The sequence below is a fragment of the Tiliqua scincoides genome, chromosome 9 (genome assembly GCF_035046505.1).
Source record: "Tiliqua scincoides isolate rTilSci1 chromosome 9, rTilSci1.hap2, whole genome shotgun sequence".
NCBI lineage: Eukaryota > Metazoa > Chordata > Lepidosauria > Squamata > Scincidae > Tiliqua > Tiliqua scincoides.
In genome coordinates this window covers 36,760,949-36,785,966 of record NC_089829.1, presented here as the reverse complement: position 1 = coordinate 36,785,966, position 25,018 = coordinate 36,760,949, and the positions used below count along the sequence as shown (strand labels likewise).

At 43.3% G+C, this 25,018-nt stretch overlaps 2 protein-coding genes across 3 annotated transcripts in view; both read left to right on the top strand.

Annotated features, from left to right (window-relative positions):
* The window catches only part of LOC136660657 (neural-cadherin-like), a 91,756-nt gene extending 80,527 nt beyond the window's left edge, over window positions 1-11,229 (top strand). The window contains exons 27-31 of the mRNA XM_066637965.1: window positions 962-1,142; window positions 2,134-2,300; window positions 4,387-4,651; window positions 6,248-6,422; window positions 7,319-11,229. Coding sequence (XP_066494062.1) covers window positions 962-1,142; window positions 2,134-2,300; window positions 4,387-4,651; window positions 6,248-6,422; window positions 7,319-7,601 — 1,071 coding nt within the window. The 3' untranslated portion in view covers window positions 7,602-11,229. The remainder of the gene's footprint in view (window positions 1-961; window positions 1,143-2,133; window positions 2,301-4,386; window positions 4,652-6,247; window positions 6,423-7,318) is intronic.
* Window positions 11,230-11,327: 98 nt separating this feature from the next.
* Window positions 11,328-24,959, top strand: LOC136660417 (cadherin-15-like). 2 transcript variants are annotated; one of them, XM_066637580.1, is made up of 3 exons: window positions 11,328-14,994; window positions 18,530-18,607; window positions 20,333-24,959. In XM_066637580.1, exons 1-3 carry the CDS (start codon window positions 14,746-14,748, stop codon window positions 20,759-20,761), a joined length of 756 nt encoding a protein of 251 aa, XP_066493677.1. In that variant the 5' UTR covers window positions 11,328-14,745; the 3' UTR covers window positions 20,762-24,959. The 2 variants fall into 2 exon arrangements, with proteins under 2 accessions (XP_066493677.1, XP_066493678.1); XM_066637581.1 differs by lacking the exon at window positions 18,530-18,607.
* Window positions 24,960-25,018: the final 59 nt, after the last annotated feature.

Sequence of the window (25,018 nt, the reverse complement as noted above, 5' to 3'; positions counted from 1 at the left end):
ACCTCTCACATTTGGCAGCCCAGCCACTTTTCAGCTGTATATGGCACAATAATAGTCCTGGGATATTTAGAAAAGTCTCTATCTAGCCTGTACCCTTCAGCTCAGGCATTCCTGGCTGACTGGCTCTGTCCAATTCAGACTGGACTGTGAGCTTTCATTTGCTATCCTGTGTGAGCAGAATTTTGTGATAACGGTTCAAGGGACAGGATGGATCAGCTGGGCCTGATGGTGATTACCTTTAATCATGTGTGGCCGAACCATAAAAATACATCATTTTGTAGTGGTGGCAAATTCAGAGATTACACACATAGGAAGTAGTATCTGTCTACCCACGAGGTGTGAGCTGTACAAATCTGATGCAAGTTTGTGTTCTTTCTAATTCTCAATGATGTGCAAATTTCTAGCTCTCAATGAGAACAAATTTCTAGAACAAATTTCTAGCTCTCAATGATGTGCAGAAAAGTCTGAAAATGCAACACGGATTGACAGTGGGGGTTGTCAGAGCTTAGCATAGCTTCTGGCCCTTCTGCGAGAGCCTGTATTCCCATATCAGTTATTCCTTTTTTGGTCTGTTGCCATCTCAGACCTTGCCAAAGTGTCCTAAATGTTATGAGGATAAAAGAATGGCAACAAATGTGTTCATGCAGATTTGCACAAAATTTAAGGTGTGTGTATGTGTGTTGGTTATATATTTACATTTTTTCTCTTTTGCATCAAGAATATATCTGGACTTAGTGATCAGTTACTCCTTTTAGAGACAGCAAATATATTTGGCACTTCTTCACACCAAGGCAATTGATAATACCTTCTGTTGAAAAGGGATAATGGATATACTTTTTCTAGCAATGTGGAAATCCATTCAAAGCCCCTCTAAGTCCATTTTAAAGCTCCCTTTATTGTTTTTTACAGCCAACCCTGATGTTCTCTTCTGCCTTTGCTTTTTTTTGTTGCTCATTTAAAGGTGTATGACCTTGAGTCTCCAGCGGAGTCTCTGAATAGCTCTCCTGGTTGCACCTTGACAGATGGCAGCTGTGACAAGATGGGGTCTTCTCCCTGCGGTGATCATGGGCGATGCCTTGGCGAGTGGGGCTCCTTTACCTGCCATTGCTTGCCAGGTTACTATGGTTATAAATGCGACAAAGGTGAATTTATCTGCCTGCTTCATTGGAGTAGTGCATTTTACAGAACTGCAGTGCAGTCTTGACCATGAATATTTTGAGTTTGGGTCCTCTGTTCTGGTCACCCACAGGCTGCAAAGACAGTAGCTGTACATTCAAGAACATATTGGTGTGTGATGGCTGGTCCCAGCTTAACGCTGGCTCTCACTGGACTTGTTCTTAACCTTGTTATGTTCACTGGCCAGTGCTCATCCCACCTGACTTGGACCCCTGGTGTGGCTCCTGATTCCAGTGTATTTATTTAAAGCATTTTTATCCCAACCCTTCAGCTGAGAAGGCTTGCATAAAATCATTACATAGGCATTGTTTTTTATGCAATGCCTAAATCATTTTAGGCATTGCATAAAAAACCCTTCAGCTGAGTGACTTGCATAAAATCATTACAACTGTAAACGGTTAATTTTGGGGGGTAGGGGAGATAGTATTGTTTTCTGCTTTTTTCTTTTCACAGGATGGTGTTTCTGTGGCCACTTTGAGGGGGAAGGGGTACAGTCCACACTGAACATCTGGAAAGCCAGCAGATGGGGCCAGGGGATCAGAAGCAACCAATAGAGTTGCATGCTTCCCCTCCCATTTCATACTGTTAATCTCCCCAACCTATTTTAGTGCAGATCAGCGTTCCAGCTGACCACCATTAACAGTGTTAAGGTGACACGGAGGATAGTCCTAAGGTAGCTTTTGGAACCTGGTTAAGGAAACACAGTGGAACACTTCAGTTAGTGCTTGTGTGCACTTTGTCTCATGAGTGTAGATGTGGAGCTGTGATGGTGCAATGCGCCTGGTTGTCTGGAAACACTGAATACTTGTAGCTGCGACCAGCAAACGGCCCAATTACAGGCCTGCTGGTGGAGTTTTCTCTGTATATCTTTCAACATCTCATTTCCCACCATAGTAAACATCTATTTAAAAAATTTTTAAAAATGAAACCCATGCAATTCTTCCCCAATTGTCTTAGTTGCTGAGGAATACTCCTTTGGGCCAGGGAGTCACATTCGCTATCAGCTGCCTGACTTCATACCTGCTCGCAGAACCCTGGTAGAGGCAATGATACGGACGCGAGAGCCCAACGGTGTCATCATGAGCATGTCTTCCCGCAATAAGGATGAACACATCACCCTGCAGGTGAATGGGGAGTGATGGTCAATGTCAGCTCTGAGTTAATTCTGCTCTTCTGACCAAGTGAGGCATAGTCAAGATAGGTCTCTCTTGTAGGCATCTTTATTGCTTAGAATTCACCTTTGATTTATTTTCTCCCCCTTTCCTTACTTACTGGTGAAAGTCAGTACTGCGCTGAAAGGAGTACAATAGTGTCCTCATTATCCTAACCTCAGGGCTGATTCACACTGAGAAATTCCTATCTGTGGATACGCAGGCATGTGGAGAAATTTTCTTCTGTATAGGTGGGAGACCAGCAGCCGTTGGTGTAATTGCAGTTGTACTCTCTTCTAGCGGCTGCGCCTACAGAGATGACTGACTCCTGGCTCATCACATGTGCAGCCTGGTTCACAGTCGACTTTTTTCATGTAGTCTTGCACCCACATATATAATTGCATGGAGGAATTTTGACAATAGTTGTTGAAACTTGTTGGTTGCTCTAGATCAGGGGTGCCCAAAGTTTTTGGCAGGAGGGCCACATCATCTTTCTGACACTGTGTCGGGGGCCAGGGAAAAAAAGGATTAATTTACATTTAAAATTTGAATAAATTTACATACGTTTACATAAATGTATGTATTAAAGATGAACTTCTATGAATGAATGAAGGTCTTGCAATAGCTCAAGACCTATAAAAGGCCTTGCACAAAGTAAAGCTGGCCTTTCCTTTGCTGCCGTTACTGCATCACAGATGTGAAACAGCAAGCACTGGAGGAAGCGCTCACCCCACAGCTCATGCAAGTGGTCAAACAGTTGCTCTCACGCTGAGTGCAGTTGCGTCGGGCCAGTATGGGCTCCAGCAAATCTCTGGAGGGTCAGAGGCTCATTGGAGCCTGGGGGCTCCCTGAGGGCTGCATTGGGAGTCCTCAAGGGCCGCAAATGGCCCCAGGGCTGGGGTTTGGGCACCCCTGCTCTAGATGCATTGTGTGCTCTGCACAGTCACTGCAGTCAATGAACAATCTGATTTAAGATATCTCATTAATGGGATAATTTGGACGGTCTCCTCACTTTGTGCTATATAAGTATATGATTGAGTGAAGCCATGGGCAGGGCTTTTGAGGGGGTTGATTGTTCCCTTCGCAATAGTTATTGTGACTGTCAGTTACTCAAAGATAGAAGCACGAAAAATGGAAATGTTTTCCCTAACTTGAGCTGTAGTTGTGGAGCATGTGAACATATTTATTACGGGTAATGTGAATTCAGTGGACGACCTGCACAAACACTGGTGATTTTACACATTCCTGTGAAGGCAGGGATAACGTACCCAGAATGATAGTGTGGTCAACATATGTGATACTGTAGAATGCACACAAGTAGACAATGTCAGTCGGGTAGTGGTTGGTCACTGTGTATAAGTGTGGAGATGGCCAATTGATGTTCATTTTGTCCAACTGGGGGCTATGCACATTGCCCAGGAAAAGAATGAAATTTGTGCGGAGATGATGCATTGCAACTGGGCAGTTTATGACATGTCTATTCAATTCATATTCTCTGGCATCCTTCAGTGGTTATCGTGTACTGCTTGCAGAAGATCCCAGGTTCAGTTCCTGGCAACGTTTCCAGCAAGGGCTGAGAAAGATACCTGCTTTGAGAGCTGCATAGACAGTACTGAGCTAGGTTGACCAGTGGTCACACTCTGTGTAAAGCAGCTTCATGCATTCATTTTAACTGGGCCAGTTTATCTATGCATCTGTTATCATTGTTGTAATGAGCTGCCCTGAGGGCCTGTTGGGCCATGTGGCAGGGCATAAATATAAATAAATAAATGAACCATCAGTATTTTACGTAGGTTCCCCAGTCAGCTCACATTTAAGCCAAGTGCGTTCATACAGTATCATCTCCCTTGCGATGAGAAGCTTGCTGCATTTGTCTAATTGTGTGAAAGGAATTGCATTTCTTAAGCCTGATCCTCTGAGCATGCACATGGCTGAGTCCATGGCTCATGGTGCAACCTGCAGAGATGTTCTTCTGCCCTTGCTCCCTTCTTCAGCAGTACTCAGAGCCTTACTATATAGCATGCACAATTACTGACACCGATTCTTGGCTTTCTGCAAGGTGGCCCAAGGGTTATTAGCAGTGTCTTACAACCTGGGAGATGGAGCGTTTGTGGTTAGCCTTCCTTCCTATCAAATTGATAACGGTGAATGGCATCATGTCTCCCTGGAGAGAAATGAAAACGAGTTCATTCTTCGCCTGGATGAAGGAGGCGGGAAGAGAGAAATACTGAAGGCGGCTGGTGTCTACAAAGAGATCATCACTGACTCCAGCAGCTTAGTGGTTGGCAACACCTACCCTGCCAATCAAAACCACAGTTTCCAAGGTACAGAGAGTGCCACATAACTGTTGCTTTTGATAACTGTCCATCTTTGAGCTTAGCTATTAATGGAGTTTGGAGCTGGCAACTGAAACTGTGTTTTGACTTCAGATGTTAACATTTTGTGTTTTGTCATTTGTGCACAGCGAAAGAATTGCAAGATTAAACAAGAAAAAAATATAGTGACATCTTTCTTTTTTCTGATTATTCTGACTTCTCCTTTATAAATCTTATGGCGCAATCCTAACCAACTTTCCAGCACTGGCATAGCTGTACCAATGGGTCATGTGCTGCATCCTGCAGTTGGGGGGCACTCACGGAGGCCTCCTAAAACTAAGGGAATGTTTCTTCCTTACCTAGGAGCTGCATTGTCCTTATTTCGGTGCTGGAAAGTTGGTTAGGATTGCAGCCTTAGCCAGTTGTGATATCTTGTAAGCTGAAGGTGAAGATATATAACATTTTAAGAGTGCTAGAGATGGTTTAATATTGCTCTTCTGTTCTTTGTAAACAAATGTACATTTTTCTTTTCTGGGAAAATGCTATGACAAACAGTTTTGCAGGTTTTGAGAATGATCCAGGTTTCTTTGCAGAGGGGGGGAGCTGAGTATGGAGGTTCTGTTGGTCAGTGCCCATGACATCACCAACATTCCTGGAGCAGTTTTGAAACTGTTTTGTAAACTATTTTAAATAATTTTAAATATATTCAGGAAAAAAGGAGCAGACAGCCTTTTTGGTATACAGGCAGTGGGAAAGACTGAGGTCTTATCCAGTCTCTGACTTCCTGGGGTGCAAATCTGGAAATTATAGAGCTCAACTCATGTTGTTGAATAAAAACTTGTCGTGAGTGCTCCTAAACTCCCGTGTCTCTCTTTACTGTGATGGGTTGTCTTTGCTAGTTTTGAGGCAGAATTTTCTTGGTGACTACAAGGACATTTAGATCCAGGTCTGCTTGCAAGAAATTTAGAGTTTCAGTAGAACTCTGCAACTAATGCCCTCAAAATAATAATAATAATAATAATAATAATAATAATAATAATAATACAGGTATTTATATAATGCGTTTCTTGTCGTCAGATTTCTCCTCAGACTTTAATTCAAGGCGGTTTACATAGTTACATAGGCAGGCTGTTCTAAATCCCTGTAGGGATTTTTACAGTTGAAGAAAGGTTCTACCTTTCAAGAACCGCACAACATTTCAGATGGATCTTTTGTGGTCTGTTATCACTTTCTGGCCTCCAGATTCCTCCCACACAGGCTGACAAGCAGCTCCTTCATCTCTCCAAGAGCAGTTGGAATAACTCGGCTGGGTTTGTCAGCTGCTTCAAGGTCTCGCCATTCGCGGTGCCGGTGGCCTCAAGCTGGCGACCTTCGGATGTTATCTTCAGGCAAACAGAGGCTCAACCCTCTAGACCAGACCTCCTGCCCTAATCTGGAGTAGGGGTGTGGAGATGGGGTAATTAAGAGCTGGGCCCAAACTCCTTTTTTTACTTGAGTCCGTCATTAAATACAACACCTGCACAACCTGATGGTTCTGTGACTTCTGTTTCAAATATTGTTCTTGATCAAGAGCTTTCCAAACCAAGTGTTTGTGTTTTTCCTTAGGATGCATGAAGGACGTCAGATTCAATAACTACGGGCTGCCTCTAGATTCTAACTCTAAGGAGATGGTGTTGAGCGCCCAAGGAGTGAAAAAAGGCTGCATTTCCAACGCTTGCAGGAGCAGTCCCTGCAGCCCACAGTTTATATGTATTGACTTGTGGATGATTCATGAATGCAGGTAAGTTTTATTTTGGCTGCAGTCCTAAATGCACTTACTAAGGAGTAAGCCAGATTGAACACAACAAGACTTGCTTCTGAGTACAGGCACATACCACAGTATACAAGGGTCCCTTGGCATCCACAGCATCGGATTTTACTATCCGCAGATGCTGAGGGACCCAACCATGGAGCAGTTTCTGTTGCTCCTGGAAGTTACTTCTGGGTTACACTGGTGCCCGATCTCGTCTGATCTCAGAAGCTAAGCAGGGTCAGGCTTGGTTAGTGCTTGGATGGGAGACCGCCTGGGAATACTGGGTGCTGTAGGCTTATCCCATAGTCTTTCGAGACTGAAGGTTGCCAACCATTTTTTGAGGCTTGAGATCCCCTCCCTTTCCCCCCAGAATGCATTGTGGATGCATTTGGGAAACACTTCTGCAATTCATTCTAGAGTGTACCAGGGCCAAGGAAGAGGGCTGTGAGGCTCAGTGCGACCCCAAAGTGGCTTCTGGGAGTGCCAGAGACCACCTTGCGGCTGGTGCAGTTTACAATGCGAAGGTAGAGAATGCTGTGTTTTTTACTTTTTAAAAACCTTTTTAAAACGGATTTTGCTATCCATGGGGGGGGCGTGTCCAGGAAAAGTATCTCATGGATGCTGAGGGCCCCTTCAGTTTTCAGGTCTGTCTTCATTTTGTGTGCAGCTTTGCCAGAACATAGACCTAATGAGCTAGATCTATTCCAGGAATTCAGCCTTTGCTAATGGGAATCTTCTGGGAACAAATTTCATTATGTTGGACCTGGCTGTTGATGGAAGTACAAGGGGATATTAAATTAATTTGGATTGCGTATGGAGCTTTGGATGAGCCAATGACAAGTTTAATTCTGGACAGTATTTTTTGCGCATTTGTGTCTTTTCAGTTGCCCTCTTGGACACATGTTGGTGGAGAATGCCACAGGTCGGCACTGCATTTACACAGCATGTGCTCAAAGACCTTGTAACTATGGCACATGCGTCTCTCAGTCTGCAAGCAAGTTCCGATGCCACTGCCCTGATGGCTATGCCGGCCGCAACTGTGAGATCACCCTAGCGATCTTTCACAAGGATGCTGGGCTGAGTTTCAGCTCCATGTTTGCCATCTGCATCTGTTTTCTGGCTCTTCTAGGTAGTTACGGCAACTACATATTGTACTATCTTTGGTGACTGCTAAACATAGCCATCCCATATGTTGTCATGGATACTCACCATGTCACCTTGCTGTGAAGACTTCCCTTGGATTTATGCCTTCACTGCTTTGTCCCTCCGTCTTTGTTCCATCCACCAACACAATCCCTACCCATTTTGTCTGCATCTCTGTGTGATTGTTCTTGGGAAAAGATCCTTTTCAGCATCTGCTTTTATTTGCTGCAAGTTGTATGCTCTGTCGCCAAGGCTCAGTTCAGAAGGGACAAGTTCAGAAGGGAGTGCATGTTCTCTATGATTGTGGAAAGAAAGAAGTGAATATAAGAAGAGTCCTACTGGAATGACCAAAGCTCCATGTTGCTCCCCAGCAATTGACATTCATAGCTATGCTGCTTCTGATCCATGAAGCTTCAATAAGTTATCCTGGCTAAAAGATAGTTGATGACCTCTCCTCACCCATTGTCTGATTTGCTTTTAAAGCCATCTGAACTGGTGGCTAGAAAAAATGTACATTTTTCAAAGTGTAGTTCGTCAAGTGATAGATTTCCCAGACTAAGTTAAGCAATTTGATGGAAACTGTACAGTATGCTGAGCATTATTGATCTTTAAGTGTTCCATTTTGGTACAGCACTTAACTCACAAAGTGCTTTACAATCTTTTTATCCTTACAACATTATTACCCCATTTTACAGATATGGAGGTTGAGGTGATGTAAGTACACGTGACAGGTTATGCAGAGACCAGCCCTTATTCCAGTTCTCTGCCTGTGGCAACATACTGGCTCCCTTCCCCGTTAGGGAAATTTCTGTGGAAGTATCAATGGAACTGTGAATCCTGTTACATGATTAAGGTCGTAAAGGCACGTATGCCTAGGAGCAGGGACGTCCAAACTTTTTAGCAGGAGGGCCAGATCATCTCTCTGACACTGTGTTAGGGGCCAAGAAAAAAAAAAGAATTAATTTACATTTCAAATTTGATTAAATTTACATAAATGAATATATTAGAAATGGAACTGATATGAATGAATTAAGATCTTGCAATAGCTCAAGGTCTAAAAAGGCCTTGCACTTTGCTGCTGCTGTAGCATCACAGACATGAAACAGCAAGCAGTAGAGAGAACCATCATCCCACAGCTCACACGAGAGGTCGAACAGTCACCCTTATGCTGAGAGCAGTTGTGTTGGGCCAGCACGGGCTCCAGCAAGTCTCCAGAGGGCCAGAGGCTCATTGAAGACTGGGGGCTCCCCGTGGGCCAGATTAGGAGTCCACAAGGGCCACAAGTGGCCCCTGGGCCGGGGTTTGGGCACCCCTGCCTAGGAGGATGGAGGGAATAGAAGAGGGAATTCTGGCAGGTGCAACTTTTTAAACCCTTCCATGTTGAGCTGCACAATTCCAAAATTGTGCCAAACAACCTGCCAAAATTCCTTTTTCTATACAATGGTTAAAGGTATAGGCAGTCTGTCCCTGTTTGTATCTAGTACCACTGCGTATGCCTTCACGTTCACTCCACCAGGACAAGTCTTGACTCATCCAGTCCCACTACTAAAGATCTGAGAAGGTTCTGTAGAATTAAACCTGCCTCATTAGAAAGTTCACCTCTATTCTGTTGGCTTTGTTGTATTGTCCTCTTTCAAGTGATTGTAGTTGCAATTTTGTGGCAAAACTTGGAAAACCAATTGCTTCTTTTTTCAGTATGCTTATCCTCTTTGTCTTTGCGTTTTTGTTGTTTCTGTTGTATGAATATGTTTGCTATGCAAATATGGGACAACAGGTAGATCTGACTAGATCCGAATTAACTTTTGAGAATTGTAGGGATCTCTGTGGTTTAGGTAAACAGAGAGTTTATAAAACAGTTGGTGGGCGTTTCTGCTATCAGTTTCAAGTAACCTGTTTTCATGAGGTTGCCCTGTTTTTGTTTAAATATTTATTGCCGTTCTTCAGTAACGTGGGGCTTCCAGTGCTCTCCTGCCTAGAGGACTGACCAGGTCCATGCCTGCTTAGCATCAGCAGTGCTGCAGCCGGGGACACCCCCTGACGATTCACCGGAAGCCATATGAGGCCACATTGTTGTGCAGTTGTGCGCTGGGAGAACGAGCCCTTCCTTCCCAGGCATAACCTTTTACTTGGCAGTAAGGGTCTGAATACATGTTCTTGGAACGGTATGAAACATGGCTCCCAACTACTGAACACTTAGCGTGTGTCGCCAGGGCTCTTTTCCAGTCAAGCTTACAAATGTCCAATGCAAGTTTCTGTTCAGTTTGAAGCAAGATGAAGTTGGCTTTGAGATGTAAAGCTGGCATCCACTGGCACTTTCTGACAGGCGGTACCAGAGGAGTAGCTCCTCTGAGCATTGCGTCTTCAGAACGCAAGATCTTAAAAGAAGCAGAGTTGTGTGTCCCACGACGCTTCTCTGTAGTCGGAAGAAATTTTTTTTTTCCTGTGCCAGGAATAAGGAAAGTGAAACTGAACTGGGGACATAAATTTAAAACTTGAATAGGCCTCCTCTAAGTGTTTGCCCCCACCACACAGGAAAAATCAGTGTAACCGTACCCACTTATCTGTACCCGTAGCTGTCCTTAAATGTTCTCTCAGCTATGTCTTGGGTTGTCCTTAGGCATGTAGTGCTGATGCGTTTTGGCAGGACATCTGATGGTTTGCTGATTTTAGTACCGATGGTTGACATTGGTGGCATCAGTGACCAACGTCTGCCTTGGTTGATTATAGCATATTGCTAAAGAAGTATTTTATTTGGGATATTTCTCCCTGCATATTTCTGAACCAGATGCTTTATTAAAAAAAAACAAAAACTCTCATGAATGTGTTCTTAATGTGGATATCTCAGTGGGTCCCAGTATGGATGGAATACTGGGAACTTAGGGCCCAGTCCTATCCAACTTTCCAGCACTGATGCATCCATACCAGTGGGACACACACTGTATCCTGCTGGGGCAGTCATGGATGCCTCCTCAGTTTAAGGGAATGTTTGTTCCTTTACCTTGGGGTTGCATTGCAGCTGCATTGATGTTGGAAAGTTGGATAGGACTGGGCCCTTAGAATGCTGATATTTTAAATATTATAGCCTTATCCTGTGTATGTTTATTCGGAAGTATCTGAATCCCACTGAATTCAGAGGGAATCTTTCCCAAGTTAAGACTGAAGCCTTAAACATATTGGTTTTGGACCATTTACTGCTGAGTTCTGTGGAGCTCTTAGCAAGTTCCTTAGGATTTCTGCAGTCCTGGGCTCATGTTTTGGGGAGCAGGTCCAACTGAACTCTATGGAATTTACTTCTGAGTAACCATCTTTAGGATTATGTTGCACAATTGCAGTCTTCAAAGCCCAGAGTTTTGATCTGAGCTATACCAAAGAATAAGTAAGGGCTACAGTCTACTGGGGGGAGAGAACAGTAAAAAGCTTATTTCTTCAAGAACGCAAGTTTTTGAAAATATTTCACAGGGGTATTTTTCTGCAAGATCTGGATTTGCAAGAATGGACTGTGGGACAAGGATTCCTTTTTAAAGTCATTATGGAGATCACGCCTGCAGCGAATTTGCCCTTCAGTCATCTCTGTTCTAGTGGACATTTTTGAACGTTCCCGTTATGCAAACTTTAATTCAAATATACTATAGTCATTAAGTTGTGAAAATAACTATCCTTTATTGTTGTGTTATCAGTTTTTGTGTGACAGATGTGTTTTCAAGCTTACGTTTATCTTGCTTTAAAGCAGTGGCCAGTTCCACCACATAATATTCATGACTAAGGGGCAGTAGAGTAGCTAGAAGAGGTGCAAAGCACTAAGTTTTGCAGGTGCCTGAATGTGCCCTGCCAGCGGCCCCTCGTCTTTCTTTTCGGAGCCACTCTGGGCAGGGGGAGCAAAACGGAGGCTGCTGGCAGGAGGGGCTGCTAACATAGTGTGTTCAGGTACCTGCAAAATCTTAGTGCCTTGCACCCCCTCTAACTACGCCACTGCTAAAAGGGCATACATGAAATCACATTCTGATTTTGCTGATTGTGCAAAGGTTAGGAATAGGGCACATTTATGCCACTTCTCTGTTCCATTTTCCTTCCCTTCCCCTCCCCATCTCTTTTGTGTCTATTTAGTTTGGTTCCTTCCCATGGGCATGCTGTGCCTCAAATATTACTTATTATATATTTTAAAGATTTAAACTCCTACTTCTTGATGAAATGGTCTCCAAGGCAGTTTATAGCAGATTAAAACAATACAAGACTAAAATAGAAAGCAATTTCAGAACCGCTGAAATAAACTGTGGAACAGCATCCACTTCAAAAGCAGCACAATTAGATTCTATCTAATGGTTGAGCAAACAAAACAGGTTTTGTGTTTTTTTTTAGCCTGGCAATCTTTTTGTGGCACCTAGTAGATTTTAGGTGATTTAGAAAAAATATATTTTATTAACAGGTTTTGACAGGGCATACAGGAGATGCTGAAACGTGAGGCTTAATTTCCAAAAGGAGAGGTGCCAAGATTTAATGCATCTTAGACCCAGCTTCTGTGTAACACATTCTGCCTCAAAGGTCTAGTTTGACTTTTAATCACCAGATACGTAACGGATGGTTATGGTTGCTCGGTGGTTAGTGACAGGCATTCTGTTGTACCCAGAGGCACATTCCTCATTATCATTTCACATGTTTCACTGGTGAAAAAGGATTCCAGATTGAGCCATGGAAAGCTTGGCCCAAGTTAAATGCTGGCTAAACTATTAAGTAAGAGGGGATCTTAAGCCTGTGCCCTTAATGGGTTACTGTCAGTGATAACTGTGAAGCAAGTTGCATTTGATGGGTAATATTTAAATAGGAAGCATGTTCAAAACAAATCTTCTCTTGCAGCTTTCAAATCTGAGGATAAAAAACAAGGCATTTATTTTGTGTCTCTCCTTTCCATTGCCATTCTCAAGGCAGGCAGCAAAATCAATGCTGCTTAGAGCAATCAGACAAAATCAATATCAAAAACATATTAAATGGCTCTTATGACAGTCACACTGTTTTGTACACCCCCCTAATATAGATGAAGGAGGAGCATATAAATCTATTAAATAAATAAACAGAAGGTGGAGGGCTTGCCCCACTGTTGGCTATAAACAATTAAAGTCATTCAGTGACTGTAGCAGAGGTGGCAAGTGAAGGTTGGTCTTAGATCTTTCTCTTCTACTTGCCAGGGATGTGCCCCAGTCACTGTGCTGAGTCACAAGTCTCCATCCTCTTCACTCAACTTGCTTGCGAGTCATATCTGGTGGCTGTCATGACTATCCTAAGCCTTTTTTAGAGTCATTCTTAAGTCAGAGTCTTCGAAAAGCGAATCAAGCCGCGAGTCAGGCGCAACTGTGCAGAAAAAAGTGATGGTGGAGGGATTCCCCTCCCTGGCCTAACCAGGCATTTTTCTATTGCAGGAACCCCCACCCCCCTCCATTGGGCTCCCCTCTCATCCAGAGAAGAAAATAAGGCCATCCATTTGGCCAATCAATTGTCCGTTCCAAGATGGACAAGAGAGCCTGCTCCCTTCCATGTCCTGGCAGCCCAGCCTTATGGTTCCTCTCCCAAGCCTCATGCACTTTCTCTAATCCCCTCCACACCCCCAGGCCTTGCCTCCTGGAACCAACCTACCCTCCTCCCACCAAGTCTGTTTCTTGCACTGGTTTGGATGCTGGCTTCCAGATTGACTATGAGATCTTTTGGGGCGGTGCAGCGGGGGATAAAAAATAGTAAGCAAGCATGCAGACACATAAAACTGAGTTGCCAAGTCTTGGTCCTAAAATGACAAGTTTTCATGACTTACGTTTATTTGAGTCATGACCGTTCAGGTCCGACTTGCGAGTCGGTGCCTTGTGACTCAAATCAGCATGTTCACAATTCAAGTCTGTGAATTGCGAGTGCCCAATCCCTGGTACTTGGCCTTGACATTAACAGTGCAACAGCAGGTAAGACAGATGGGCTTGTTTCCTGAGATGTTTGTCATCAGGACAAAGTGGAGATGAGACTATCCTATTACACTGGCGCAAAATACATCCTCCCCAGAGGTCTGCAGTGAATGTTTTGCTGGTAAATTCCAATATACCACCTCTATGATCAATAGATGATTCCTTTCCCCTCCCCCTCCAATGAATGCTCTCTGCCCTGATTCAGATGTTGGCACAGGTTCTCCGCTTGAACCATCTCCAACAACATGTTAGGCACTCCACAAAGACAATCTCATGGAGGTCTCAGTCTTATGATTTCTCAAGGAAAGGAAATCTGATGGGGTGGGGAGGGGAGGTTCTGCATGAACAGGAGGCACTGCTTGCCCACATGTTCTTGGAAGGGAAAGATGGAGGATGGGTGGCAGCTGTTGCCAATGTGCTGATTGTAACTTTCTTTCTCCCCTTGCATCTACTCTCTCATCTCCTTCCTCCCTGATCCATTTGGTGTTTTTGTGTGTGTGTGTGGAAAGGTTTTCCCTGCCTTGTGGACAATACAGTACAAGAAGACATGTTGGTACAATGGGATAAACATTATGTGATGGCTTTTATGGAGTTGCTAAAATGTCATTATTTTTTCCCCCCATTTGTGTCATTTGTCATCAGCGATTTTAGCCAATAAAGCAGTTTACCATCTTCATGCCATTCATTCCACATGACAAACATATAAGGTAGGTCCTTATTTCTGTTCTATCCAATAGGGAGAAGACTGTAAGAAAAAACACTCCAACCAATCCAAGCTGGCTAGTTTTTAAACCTAACTAACTGGATTACATTGTTGTTGTTAACATTGCAGTTTTATATAAATTTAATTTAAACCAATAGCTGTTGATTTCATGGAATTTTCTCATGTAAACGCTCTTAGAATTGCAGCCCAAATGTAGTTGCTAAGATATTTCATCTCTGCTCTGGGCATTGCCTTCTAACTGATTTACTGCTATTAATAGTAAATCAAAAGATGATCTTAAGTTGCTGCTAAGACTGTAGCTGTGCTTATTGGATTGTGTACTTAAAGATCCAAATCTGTGCACACTTAAATCAGCAGAATTCCACTGACTTTGATAGAACTACTGGGGTTGCACTGCTTGGGAGCAGACACTGACTCTCAACATTTTGAGTATGTTGATTAGGGGCCATTCCATGTGCAAACTTTCACATCTTTCAAGGAGTCATTTCACACATGGTATTCCAGCATGAAAACCATAATTCCTGAAGTTCTGCTGTATTTCCGTTGTGACACTTGGACTCCGTTTCTAAATGTCAATTTCTCTTTATCTCTTGATCCAGTTCTGTTCAGTGGCGTTTTCCTGTGGACTCGGTGGAAGAGTCACAAAAGTATGAACGGAGGAGTCTACCACGTCACCACCTGTCAAGATGACTTGGAGGGCATCCGAGAGAACATCTTGAACTACAATGAAGAAGGGGGTGGAGAGCAGGACCAAGTAAGGGTGTCTCATTTTTCTGGGTTGGCCAAAGGTGTCTCAGATCAGACAGAAAATAACCTGCTATGCCAGTGCTCTTCAACCTGTGCTGGTGACCCCAGTGGGGTTGCAAAGCCTCATTTGGGGGATCATGGCAATCTTTCAAAGCCTGTGCAAGAGAAGGCTTGGATCTGATCCAGTGATGCTACTATCTTATCAAAACTGAGTTCTTGACATAATCCTGCACAGCCTCTTCTCACTGTTTTACCCCACAGCTCCTAAGTCTGGCTGATCTCAGGCTGCTACCTGACAGGGTTGTTGTGAATACACAAGAGGTGGGAAGGGATGGGAGGTCAGTGGATTGGATCCTGGGAAGCAAACAGGGAACGGTGGTGGATCTCCAGTCTCATATTTTACGTATTGTGGTCGTGGCATGTAAAAGGTTGAAGACCGCTGTGCTATGCTTTTTGGCATGCAATGGCTCCTGTAGTCATATTTTGTCAAATCATGGCAAACCGCACCTTAGAAGAGGCACTCCCTTCTTATGGGAGGAGATACCTTTTCTGAGATAATGTAAAAGCAAAGAACACATGCTTTTGAACCTCAGCACTATTTGTTTTTACTCATATTCGAATTTAATCAGTGCAATTCTATACAGATTTACTCAGAAGTAAGTTTCCCATGGGATTTATTCTCAGGAAGGTGTGTACAGTATAGCAGCAGTTCTCAAACTGTGGGTCTGGGGCCCACCAGTGGGTCATGACCCAATTTTTGTTCAGTCACGAAACTGATAGGACAGATTAGGCTAAGGCAGGTCTTTTCAAACTGGGGCGTCACAACGCCCCAGCCTGAGGGCCCTGGCCTCATTCCCCTTAAGGGGTGGGGACAGTCAGGAGGCAGGCAGGAGGCAGCGACGCGATCCCCAGGATTGCGTCACTCAGGGGCTGCAGGGGCTTGGCTGCACTTACCAGAGCCTCCTGCAGCCTCCTGGGGGCGTGGGGAGCCCTGTGCAACTTTCTGCAGGGCTCCCCAGTGCTTCAAAAGTGAAAGTGGAGCTATCGTGCTCCACTTCCACTTCCACTTCAATTGCTCTGGAAGCAATTGCAGAGGTGGGGTGCATTTGCTCCGCTTTTGTTTTCAAAGCTTCGGGGTGCCTTGCAGAAGGTCATGCAGGGCTCCCCACACCCCTGAGAGGCTACAGGAGGCTCTGGTAAGTACAGCCAAGCCCCTGCAGCCCCCTGAGTGGCTCGATTTTGGGGATCATGTCGCTGCCTTCTCCTCGCCCCCGCTTCTTTCCCCCGATCCCCAAGAACTTAGGGCGGTTTTCAGACTCCTGGAGAGTTTGAAAACTGCTGGGCTAAGGATTAGACAAGTTGCTACTTGGGGGGGGGGGGAGGCTGCCCAAACATCATTATAGCCACACCCCTTGGCATTTATAAATCAGGCAGCAGCCTCTAGGGCAGCCATTTTCAACCACTGTGCCATGGCACACTGGTGTGCCACAGGTGGTCCATAGGTGTGCCATAGGAATTTGGGGGGAGGTCATTTAATAATTAAAATAATTAATATTTGTCAGTTGTCAAAAACCTGGTGGTGTGCCTTGACCATTTTAGTGCCTTGTCAGTGTGATGTGAGATGTAAAAGGTTGAAAATCACTGCTCTAGGGCATCTAAAACATTTGAGAAGTTTTTTTTTTTTATAATCACCCTGTGATCACCATTTCCCCCCCCCCCATTGATTAGCATAATAATATGGGGAAGCTTGCTTTGCTCATGAAGCCAGCAAAATGAAAGGAAAGCATGTAAAGTCATTGTGCTTTAATTCTCAGCAGTGTTCCTTTTCAGACTAGACCTAAATGCTACAGAAGTGGGCTTACACTTAGAATTTCCTACATCTTGCTTGTCAAAAGGAAGTTTCCTGTGCTGGTAAAAAAGCTGAAAATTTTTGATGAATTTCCGTGAACATGTTTTAAACACTTAAAGGGATATTTATCTTCAAGGTGGCACAGAGAGAGCTAAGTACACAAATCCTATTAGTGTATAATAAGATTAGCTCCCCATGCAAATTGTAAGGGGGGGGAAGGTTTACCCATGTAAGGGGGGATGTAAATGGAAGAAATGCTCATTGTTTGCCTATCATGTCAGGCATTTTGTGACTCTTCCTTTTGGAAAGCTGTAAAACTAGTTTGTGTGGTTCAAATGTAGATTGACTTCCTCTCTGCCCTGGTACTAGGAGGCAAAGGATCTGCATGTACGCAGGGTGAGGTTGGTGGGAGCAGCAGTGTTCTCTAAGGCCAGAAGAACCTTTTATAATGGGGTCAAACTATGTGTGCCATGAAGCTGATGGGCTTGTGTAACAGCCAGATCAGGACCTCTGTGGATCCTTGAGGCATCTGGTAGGCCACTGTGAGATATCGGAAGCAGGACTGGATGGGCCTTTTGCCTGATCCAGCAGGGCTTTTCTTTATGTTCTTATGGGATTGCAGTGTTGGAGGAGGGGGGCATTAACCCCGCCACAGTTCATGTCCGAATTGAAGCCTTTTGTGACTATTTTGCTCTTTGCACCATTGGGTGCTCTTTTTCCACCTAGGACAAAGCAGTTGTGAGGGGCCCTGATCAGAATTGGGACCATGGATCATTTGCCTTTTGTCCTCTCTCTATGAACCTCATAGATGTACACACACTCACATTGAGAAAACACTACCCAGGGGAGGAGGAGCCAACAGTGGATGAACAGACATGTCTTCAGGGGCTCCTGAGAGACAGTCTGTTTCCCCCCCCCCCCCCAAAAAAAAACTGCAGGTCTGAAGGGGATCTGAAGATCTTTATCAGGAGAGATAAGATCTTTCCATGGTGCAGGTGCCAGAGATTTTGGAACCCTGATTGGGGGGGGGGGCGGGCGGGCGGGCTTTCTTCTTGGAAACCTAATCATCAGGGACAGTATTGGGGGAGGTGCAGTGTCTGCAATCAAGCTGCTGGCTCTGTGCTAAGATACCATATGGAAGAAAAAGCATGAAGCGTAAAGTTTAAGTTGGAAATTTAAGATAAGTATGTGTTAATATTGTCCCCGGCTTTGATTGACTGATTTGGCTAAAAGCCCTGGACACACTGAAGGTGTTAATGAGAAACTTTTTAAGGATGTTGAAAGTGCTCTTTATCTTTGTAGTGAAATAAATTGGTCGTGGATTATAATTATAAATATAATTTGGTGTGTGGACTAAAATCCAGAATTACTTGTGGACATAATTTTTATTAGACTTGGAAGAGTTTTGTCTCCTTGAGACTGTTTCTTTTGTTTTGTTTTTCTCCATTAATCACACTGTTATCTGTAAGAAAAATTCAAAAAATGCCTGACTGAAAAAACATGTGGTGGAAGTAAGGAGAATAATATGCTGTGGACATCTTGTGGATTAGAGAGAAATTGCAAGATGGAGCCTGTTCCAGATATTTGGACTCAAATGATCCTCAAAAATTTGGAAAAATTGCTCACAATGAGAAGGCAGCAGTTGAGTTGGTCCTTACAGATTCAAGCCAGTTTAAAGACTCTCTCTCAACAGATAGATGTGTGCAAGGAGCAATTGGAAGATGTGAAGAAAACAGAAGATAAACAGAAGGAGAAAGCGGAAAAGATGATGGTGAGGGATGAAGAGTGGATACAGAAATTAGAAGAGTGGAAAATCAACAGGATCTAGAGGGGACGCTGATAGAGATTGAAATAGAGAAGATGGACAGAGTAACATGGGTGCACAAAATACAAAATTTGTTGGAACAAGAAGAAGAAAACATATCCCAGTTAATTGGAAGAATGAACATACCTTATACAAGATAGTGTGGGCTTATTGGAATCTGTTATGGAGATAATTTATTAAAGATATTACAGGAGAAAAAATGGAAAGAAAGAAAGAAAAAGAAACCTGAGGAGGGTTAAAGAAAATTGGAGGATTTTATTTAGTTAATAACTGGTTTAAATTTACTTAAAAAATAAATATATATGAAATTGATTTATATATGAATTAGAATGAATTAGAAAAAATAGCTGGAAATGTTAGCGTGTGGATGAATTGTTTCATAGGTGGTTATTATGTTAAAGAAAAAAATGTAATCAGATTGGAGAATTAGATTGGAGAATGGTAAAGAACATATTATAAGAGACTGTTGGTTTTATTATAATTTGGAAATTAGATTATTATTTGATATTAATAATTGAACTAGCTGAGATGATAAAAAGTGAATATTTAGAAAAGATATTATAGGGAATTAGGAAAAATCTATTATATTTGATATAAGAAATATATAAATGAGTAGAAGAGTTAGAAGTAGATGGAAGAACTTTTTTATATGTTATACTTTGGTAATTAGATTATTTTGTTTTAATATTAATAATTGAAGCGAGTTTATGTTTGATAGAAAGTGAAAACTTAGAAAATATAGTACAGGGCATTAGGGAAAATTTAGTATATAATATATAAATAAATGGATAAACTAATCATCATCATCATCATTTGTATCCTGCCCTTCTCCCTAAAAGGGACCCAGGGCAGCTAACAACATGTAAAAAACAGATTTAAAAAACAAATTAGCACAAATAGCAGATAAAAAACATATTAAAAACACATTAACAGAGACCATAAAAACAGTAGTCAGATTAAAAGACAGAATAAAAAGAGCACAAAAGAGCAAATCACAGAGGAATCAGGCCTGTAAAAAACTAAAAGATAACTAAAACTAATAAGAGGCAGAAGTAGATGAGTAGTAGATTCGGAGATATAGTATGATTAATGAGTAATGGTATATGGTATTTAGCACTCCTAAATTTATGTTATATGTTTGTATGTCTCTGTGTGTTAATTAAAAATACATTTTTTAAAAAAGAGAAAACACTACCCCAAAAAGCAATCTGAATGTGCAATTGCATCAAGATTCTTTTTGTGCACATTTTACTGATGTGCCCATGCGCTCTTGCACATCAGCAAACCAAGACGCAAAAGGGGAATAAGAATTTTGGAACCATATCTAATTTTGACAGACATGAAGTAGCAGAAAAACCAAGCAAGGGTGACAGTATGAAGAGATGCCCATGAAGTTACATGTGTGTTGTGTTTCTAATACTTTAGACATCAACCAGTCTCTGTAGAAGAAGTCAGCCTTTAAGAGGTGGCACCATGTCTGCATTCAGAGGGGAGGTTTCAAGCCTATGGTTAGCAAAGGGTAAACCTCCTTGTTGCATGTAGCTACTTGGCTCGATTGTGGCTGTTGAATGAAAGCCCAGTGAAAATGGCGTATTCCCTGTAACAGAAAATGGACCATATTTTTTTGGCGGGAGTTCTGAGTAATAACACCATCCTTATTTCTTTCCCCAGGATGCTTATAACATGGCAGAGCTGCAGATGTCTCTTCAAACCAGTCCAGCTTACTCCCTCTACAAGAAAAAAGGGAAGCGATCAGAGCTGCACAGTCCCTTGAGCTGTGACTTGCCCCTCGGCCCGAAGGAGCCTCTGGAAGCTTCTGCCATGGCTGGAAAGGGCTGCTCCTCCTCCTTCTCAAGCATAGATTTTGGCTGCTACCTTTCTGGCGTGGTTAGAAATGTTGACGAACAGCACCATGCTCTGCCCTGCGATTCCTTGCAGGTGTTTTACACCGAAGGCGAGTGTTCAGAAGCCAGCAGTCTGAGCTCCCTTGGGTCCTGTGGCTGGGATGAAGATGCGATGTATGGAGATATGAAAGATTGGGGCCCCAAGTTTGAAAAGCTAAGTGAACTCTATTCTCATGCAGAGCCTGATGACATCTAGACTGTTTAACAGCACAATCCTAGCCATGTCTACTCAGAAGTAAGTTCCACTGTATTCAGTGGGACTCACTCCCAGGTAAGTGGGCATAGGATTGCAGCCTGAATCTCTCTGCATAATGTTAGAAGAACTGGTTTGTGTGTTTTTTTAAAGAGTGAGGTTGGTTCTTTGCTCACTTAAGATATTTCAACAATGTCTGGAGACGAGATGCCCATGAATGGGCATTGACTGCATCCAGAAAAACTTGCCATCCAAAGTCTGGAAGAAGAGATTCAAAACTATGGGCACTTGGGCAATTGCTTTTTGAAGGCTGGGAAAGAAAGGGCTGAATGAAACTGGATTGAAGGTGACTGCTGGAGATGCTCTAGGAGAACTTCCTGCTACAAGCAGGGGGTTGGACTAGATGACCTTTAAGGATCCTGCCAATTCTATGAATAAAGGTTGCTGGAAGATGCTTGCAAGTGACGATGCCTTCTCCATGGGACTTTTTCTGTGTGCTTTTTGGCAAGCGGAGGAGACTGCAGCACCAGGCAAAGTGGACATCTCAGGGCACTGCAGGGCCTTGTCACCATAGCCTGGGTCTTTTATTGAACTGCTGCAATAAGTCATAACATCTTTAATGCACAATTTTTGTCATGAAATGTACTGAGTTGAAACTGAGCGTCCTCTTGAATTTAAAAAGCCCCTGCTACAAAGCTGCTGCTGTTCAATCTTGGACTTGGGGGATTTTTCATGCTCCTTCTTAGGAGAAACCTTGGTGGCTTCTGGTTCGGTTCAATTCCCCTGGTACCCCTCCCCAGTTTAGGAAGGAACACAAACTTGCAACTTAGCGCAAGACATGGAAATCTGTTCCTTGCCACTTTTACAGCTACCCTAAAGGAGCTGTGCTGCCCCTGAAGCGGGTCCAGGCAAGACAGTGTTCCCCAAGGTGGTGTGTTCCTTCTGCGATTCCAAAGCCTGTGAAATAAGGTGGATCCCAAACAACTGAACATCTGTGCAGATGCACTGGCTAGCAGAAGATGGCTAATTTGGCAGATCCAATGCAGTTAAACACAAAGCTGGCTGCAGACCTGTATTTATTGTGCTTCTGAATTGCCTCAACCTGTTGTCTTGCAGAGCTCTGGTCTTGATTTTCCCATGCAACTCGATATGCATATTATCCTTTCTGTCAATCCTCATTGATTTACTAGCACAGGGGCATGATATGGCCAAAAGTGGGAACTCGCCCTTAAGAAGGGCAAATTTTCGTTCTGTTTTTAAATGCAACGCTCCAAGAAAAGCCTCTTCTTTGCAGGATACTTGGGTTGGCTTCACATATGCAAAAGAACTCAGTGGCAGAGTCCAGTCCTTGCCTGGGTTGTACTTCTTCATATGGCAAGCAGAGGATATTGTTGCTGTTTGCTCCTGTTCTTGTTAAAAAGCTGTCGTTCTTGCAAACAGAAAAGCTATAGAGCAGCATTTCTCAATGCTGCTTCCCTGACATCCCACATGTTATCGCGCTGTCCGTGGAGGTACCACCAGAATTAACTGACCATGATGTCATCTCCAGTTAGTTCTGGGTTCGGAGACCACAATGGAAGCTTCCAAGGTCAGTAAGAGGCTTAGAGTGGGCAGGACAGCCCTTTTGTGTGCTCGAAAACTGCACTAGAGCTCTACCTGCGAGCTCTAGCTTCCTATCGCCGTTGGAAGCTTCCATTGAGATCTCACTGCTGGGCTGTGGGTGCTATGTATACCACCCAACACCGCCCAGTGTACAACTTGTGGTCTGTTTACCACCAGTTGAGAACCACTGCTGTTGAGCAAACAGATAGCACTCTATAACCTTTCTTTCAGTTATATTAGCTTTTATGTGGGAGGGGCTCTTAAAAATGGTCCATCCCAGTACAAGGGGAATTGTCCACTCTATCACCTCATTCAGTTCCATTTGTTATTGGGACTACTTCACCTAGAATTGTTGGTCAACTACAGTACCTCTTTGCAAAACCTTGAGACCCATCATAGTCTTCCCTCTGAACTCTTTTCCCAGTCAGCCCCATTTCCAACATGAGCCTCATGTGCTTCCAAAACAGACCTTTCACTGAGCTGTTTGAAAGAGGGGCTTGTTTTTCTGAAGTTGCAGCCTATCTGGGTAGGAAATGTCAGATAAGCCATTGCAGTGAGTAGCACCCTCATGTTTGTCCTGGCTTCTGCAAAACAGGAATGGTTTGACAAGGGATAAATGTCAATGGACAACCTCTTCTGTTAAGAATGGTGATGTTGCAGTATGATTATGCATGTTGTATGTTGGTAAGTCCTTTCCAGAATTCTTTTCTTTCACTAGCTCAAATTCTGCTTTCACTAACTCTAAATGTATGCATTGGGTTGCGGGTTTTTTTTTTTTTTTTTTTTGCTAAACCACTAATATTGGAGAGAAGAAAGCACGGTGGTGCATTTCAATCTTCTTATCTTGGGTCTGCATTTTGGCTTAAAGCATTCTGAATAAAAGCAGTGCGGTGTCCTAGAAGGCACTGCAGACTTAAAATCTAAAGTTAGATTTCATTCTGCTGACATTTCAGCCCAGAGTTAAGTTATCCCATTCCCTCGGCTTTGCAAAAAAAAAAGTCTCTGGTTATGAGTGCTCTTTAGATTATTCATACATTTTTTCAGCAAATGAAGCATGGAAGAATGAGATATAATGTTATGAGAAAAGTCAGGCAGATGAGGGACTGGAAAATGGAAGATCATCTCTGCACAGGGAGGGAATGAACAAGTGTATTGAGAGACAGATAATGGAGATGGAAATGTCCTTGGTAGCACACAGAATAACATTTTCAAAAGTTCCTAAGCCCAATTTTTCAACAGTATATTAAGCCACAAAGGGGTTCAGCATTTCCAGAAGGGAGAGTAGAGTTGTTTTTCAGGCATTTTCATTCACTTTGATAAGGTCATTTTCTCCATTAATTCAGTGCTAGACAGCTCACTCAGCCATCTTGTGTATGATGGGAGACTTGCAGACTTTCCGTGTTTCAGAATAACAGGGATTGTTTCTAAAACTCGAATTTCAGTGTCAGTCCCATAATTGTATCAGTTACTTGGTCAATAGCTAGACGAAATAGCTACCCCTGGGGGCTGGGGATAAGAATAGGCCCTCAGTTTGGCTGTACTTGTCATAAGAGGCGACTAAACAGCCACCGGGTAGATGGGACTCGTCAGCCTGGGAAGGCAGCTCATCTGAGAGAAGGAAAACTCTGATCCCAAACCTCCACTGCCTTGTGGCTACATCCAGTTCTGGAAAAGGCTTCAGGAGTCAACCTCGAGGCAAAATCCGGAGCTGGAGTCCCTGAGGCAGTTCATGGCTGAACACAGTCATGTTCTGGCAACTCCTGTGACGCCACTGGAACCAACCGTATTGGCCTCTGCCTTTCCATTGGACCATTTCAGCGACGTGGAGAGGGGGGATTTGCTGCATGGGTAACAGCCTATCCTCCATGCCTACTTTACCCAGGCTTCGCGCACTGGAGAGGACTCTCTGTTCCAGAACCACCATTCAGAGCGTGGCACCATAGTCTTCCAAGACTGAAGGATGCCAACAACTAGCTAGACTAGCTATTCTTCTAAGTCCCAGTTCATACGTGCATTCCTGGGCTGCTCTAGTCCTGGTGGGAGAGGCACTGCTTGTCTGAACACTGTGAAAATCATAGAACTTACAGAGGAAGGCTTAACTTATGACTTGCTCATCCACAAACTGATCACCCTCTCACAAATATACATGTAGCTTTCTGAAATAGCTCGTAGGTGTTGAGAAAAGTCAGGGAAAAATTCATGAACGTTTTCCATTTACTCAGACAATGAACTACTAGTCCAAACATAATAACCCATTTTCCAGGAAATGGAAAGAAAAAAAAATTTACATTTACATTGTGCAGTTAGCTGAAATAATGGTGATGCACTGTTGAGACTTCTTTTTGTTTTGCAAGTGTAGCAAACAAAACTTTTTAGGAAATGGCAGGAGTGCACATCCTCCAGTCTCCTGCCCCTCCAAATACCGCAAGACATTACTCTGTATTAATTATTGTTTCATCTAAATCCCATCCGTCGTATGTATGATATGCTGTCATTTGAGTTGCATTTTCAAACCCATTTAGATTATTTACCTTGGCTTGTAGTATGTCATTTACGCCCTCGGTGTCTTGTACAGAATAAAATGCTGTTCTCAACATGAGCCTGGCTTTGGCGCATTTCACTCAACCCACTCATCAAATGTTGATTGATATCAGCCCA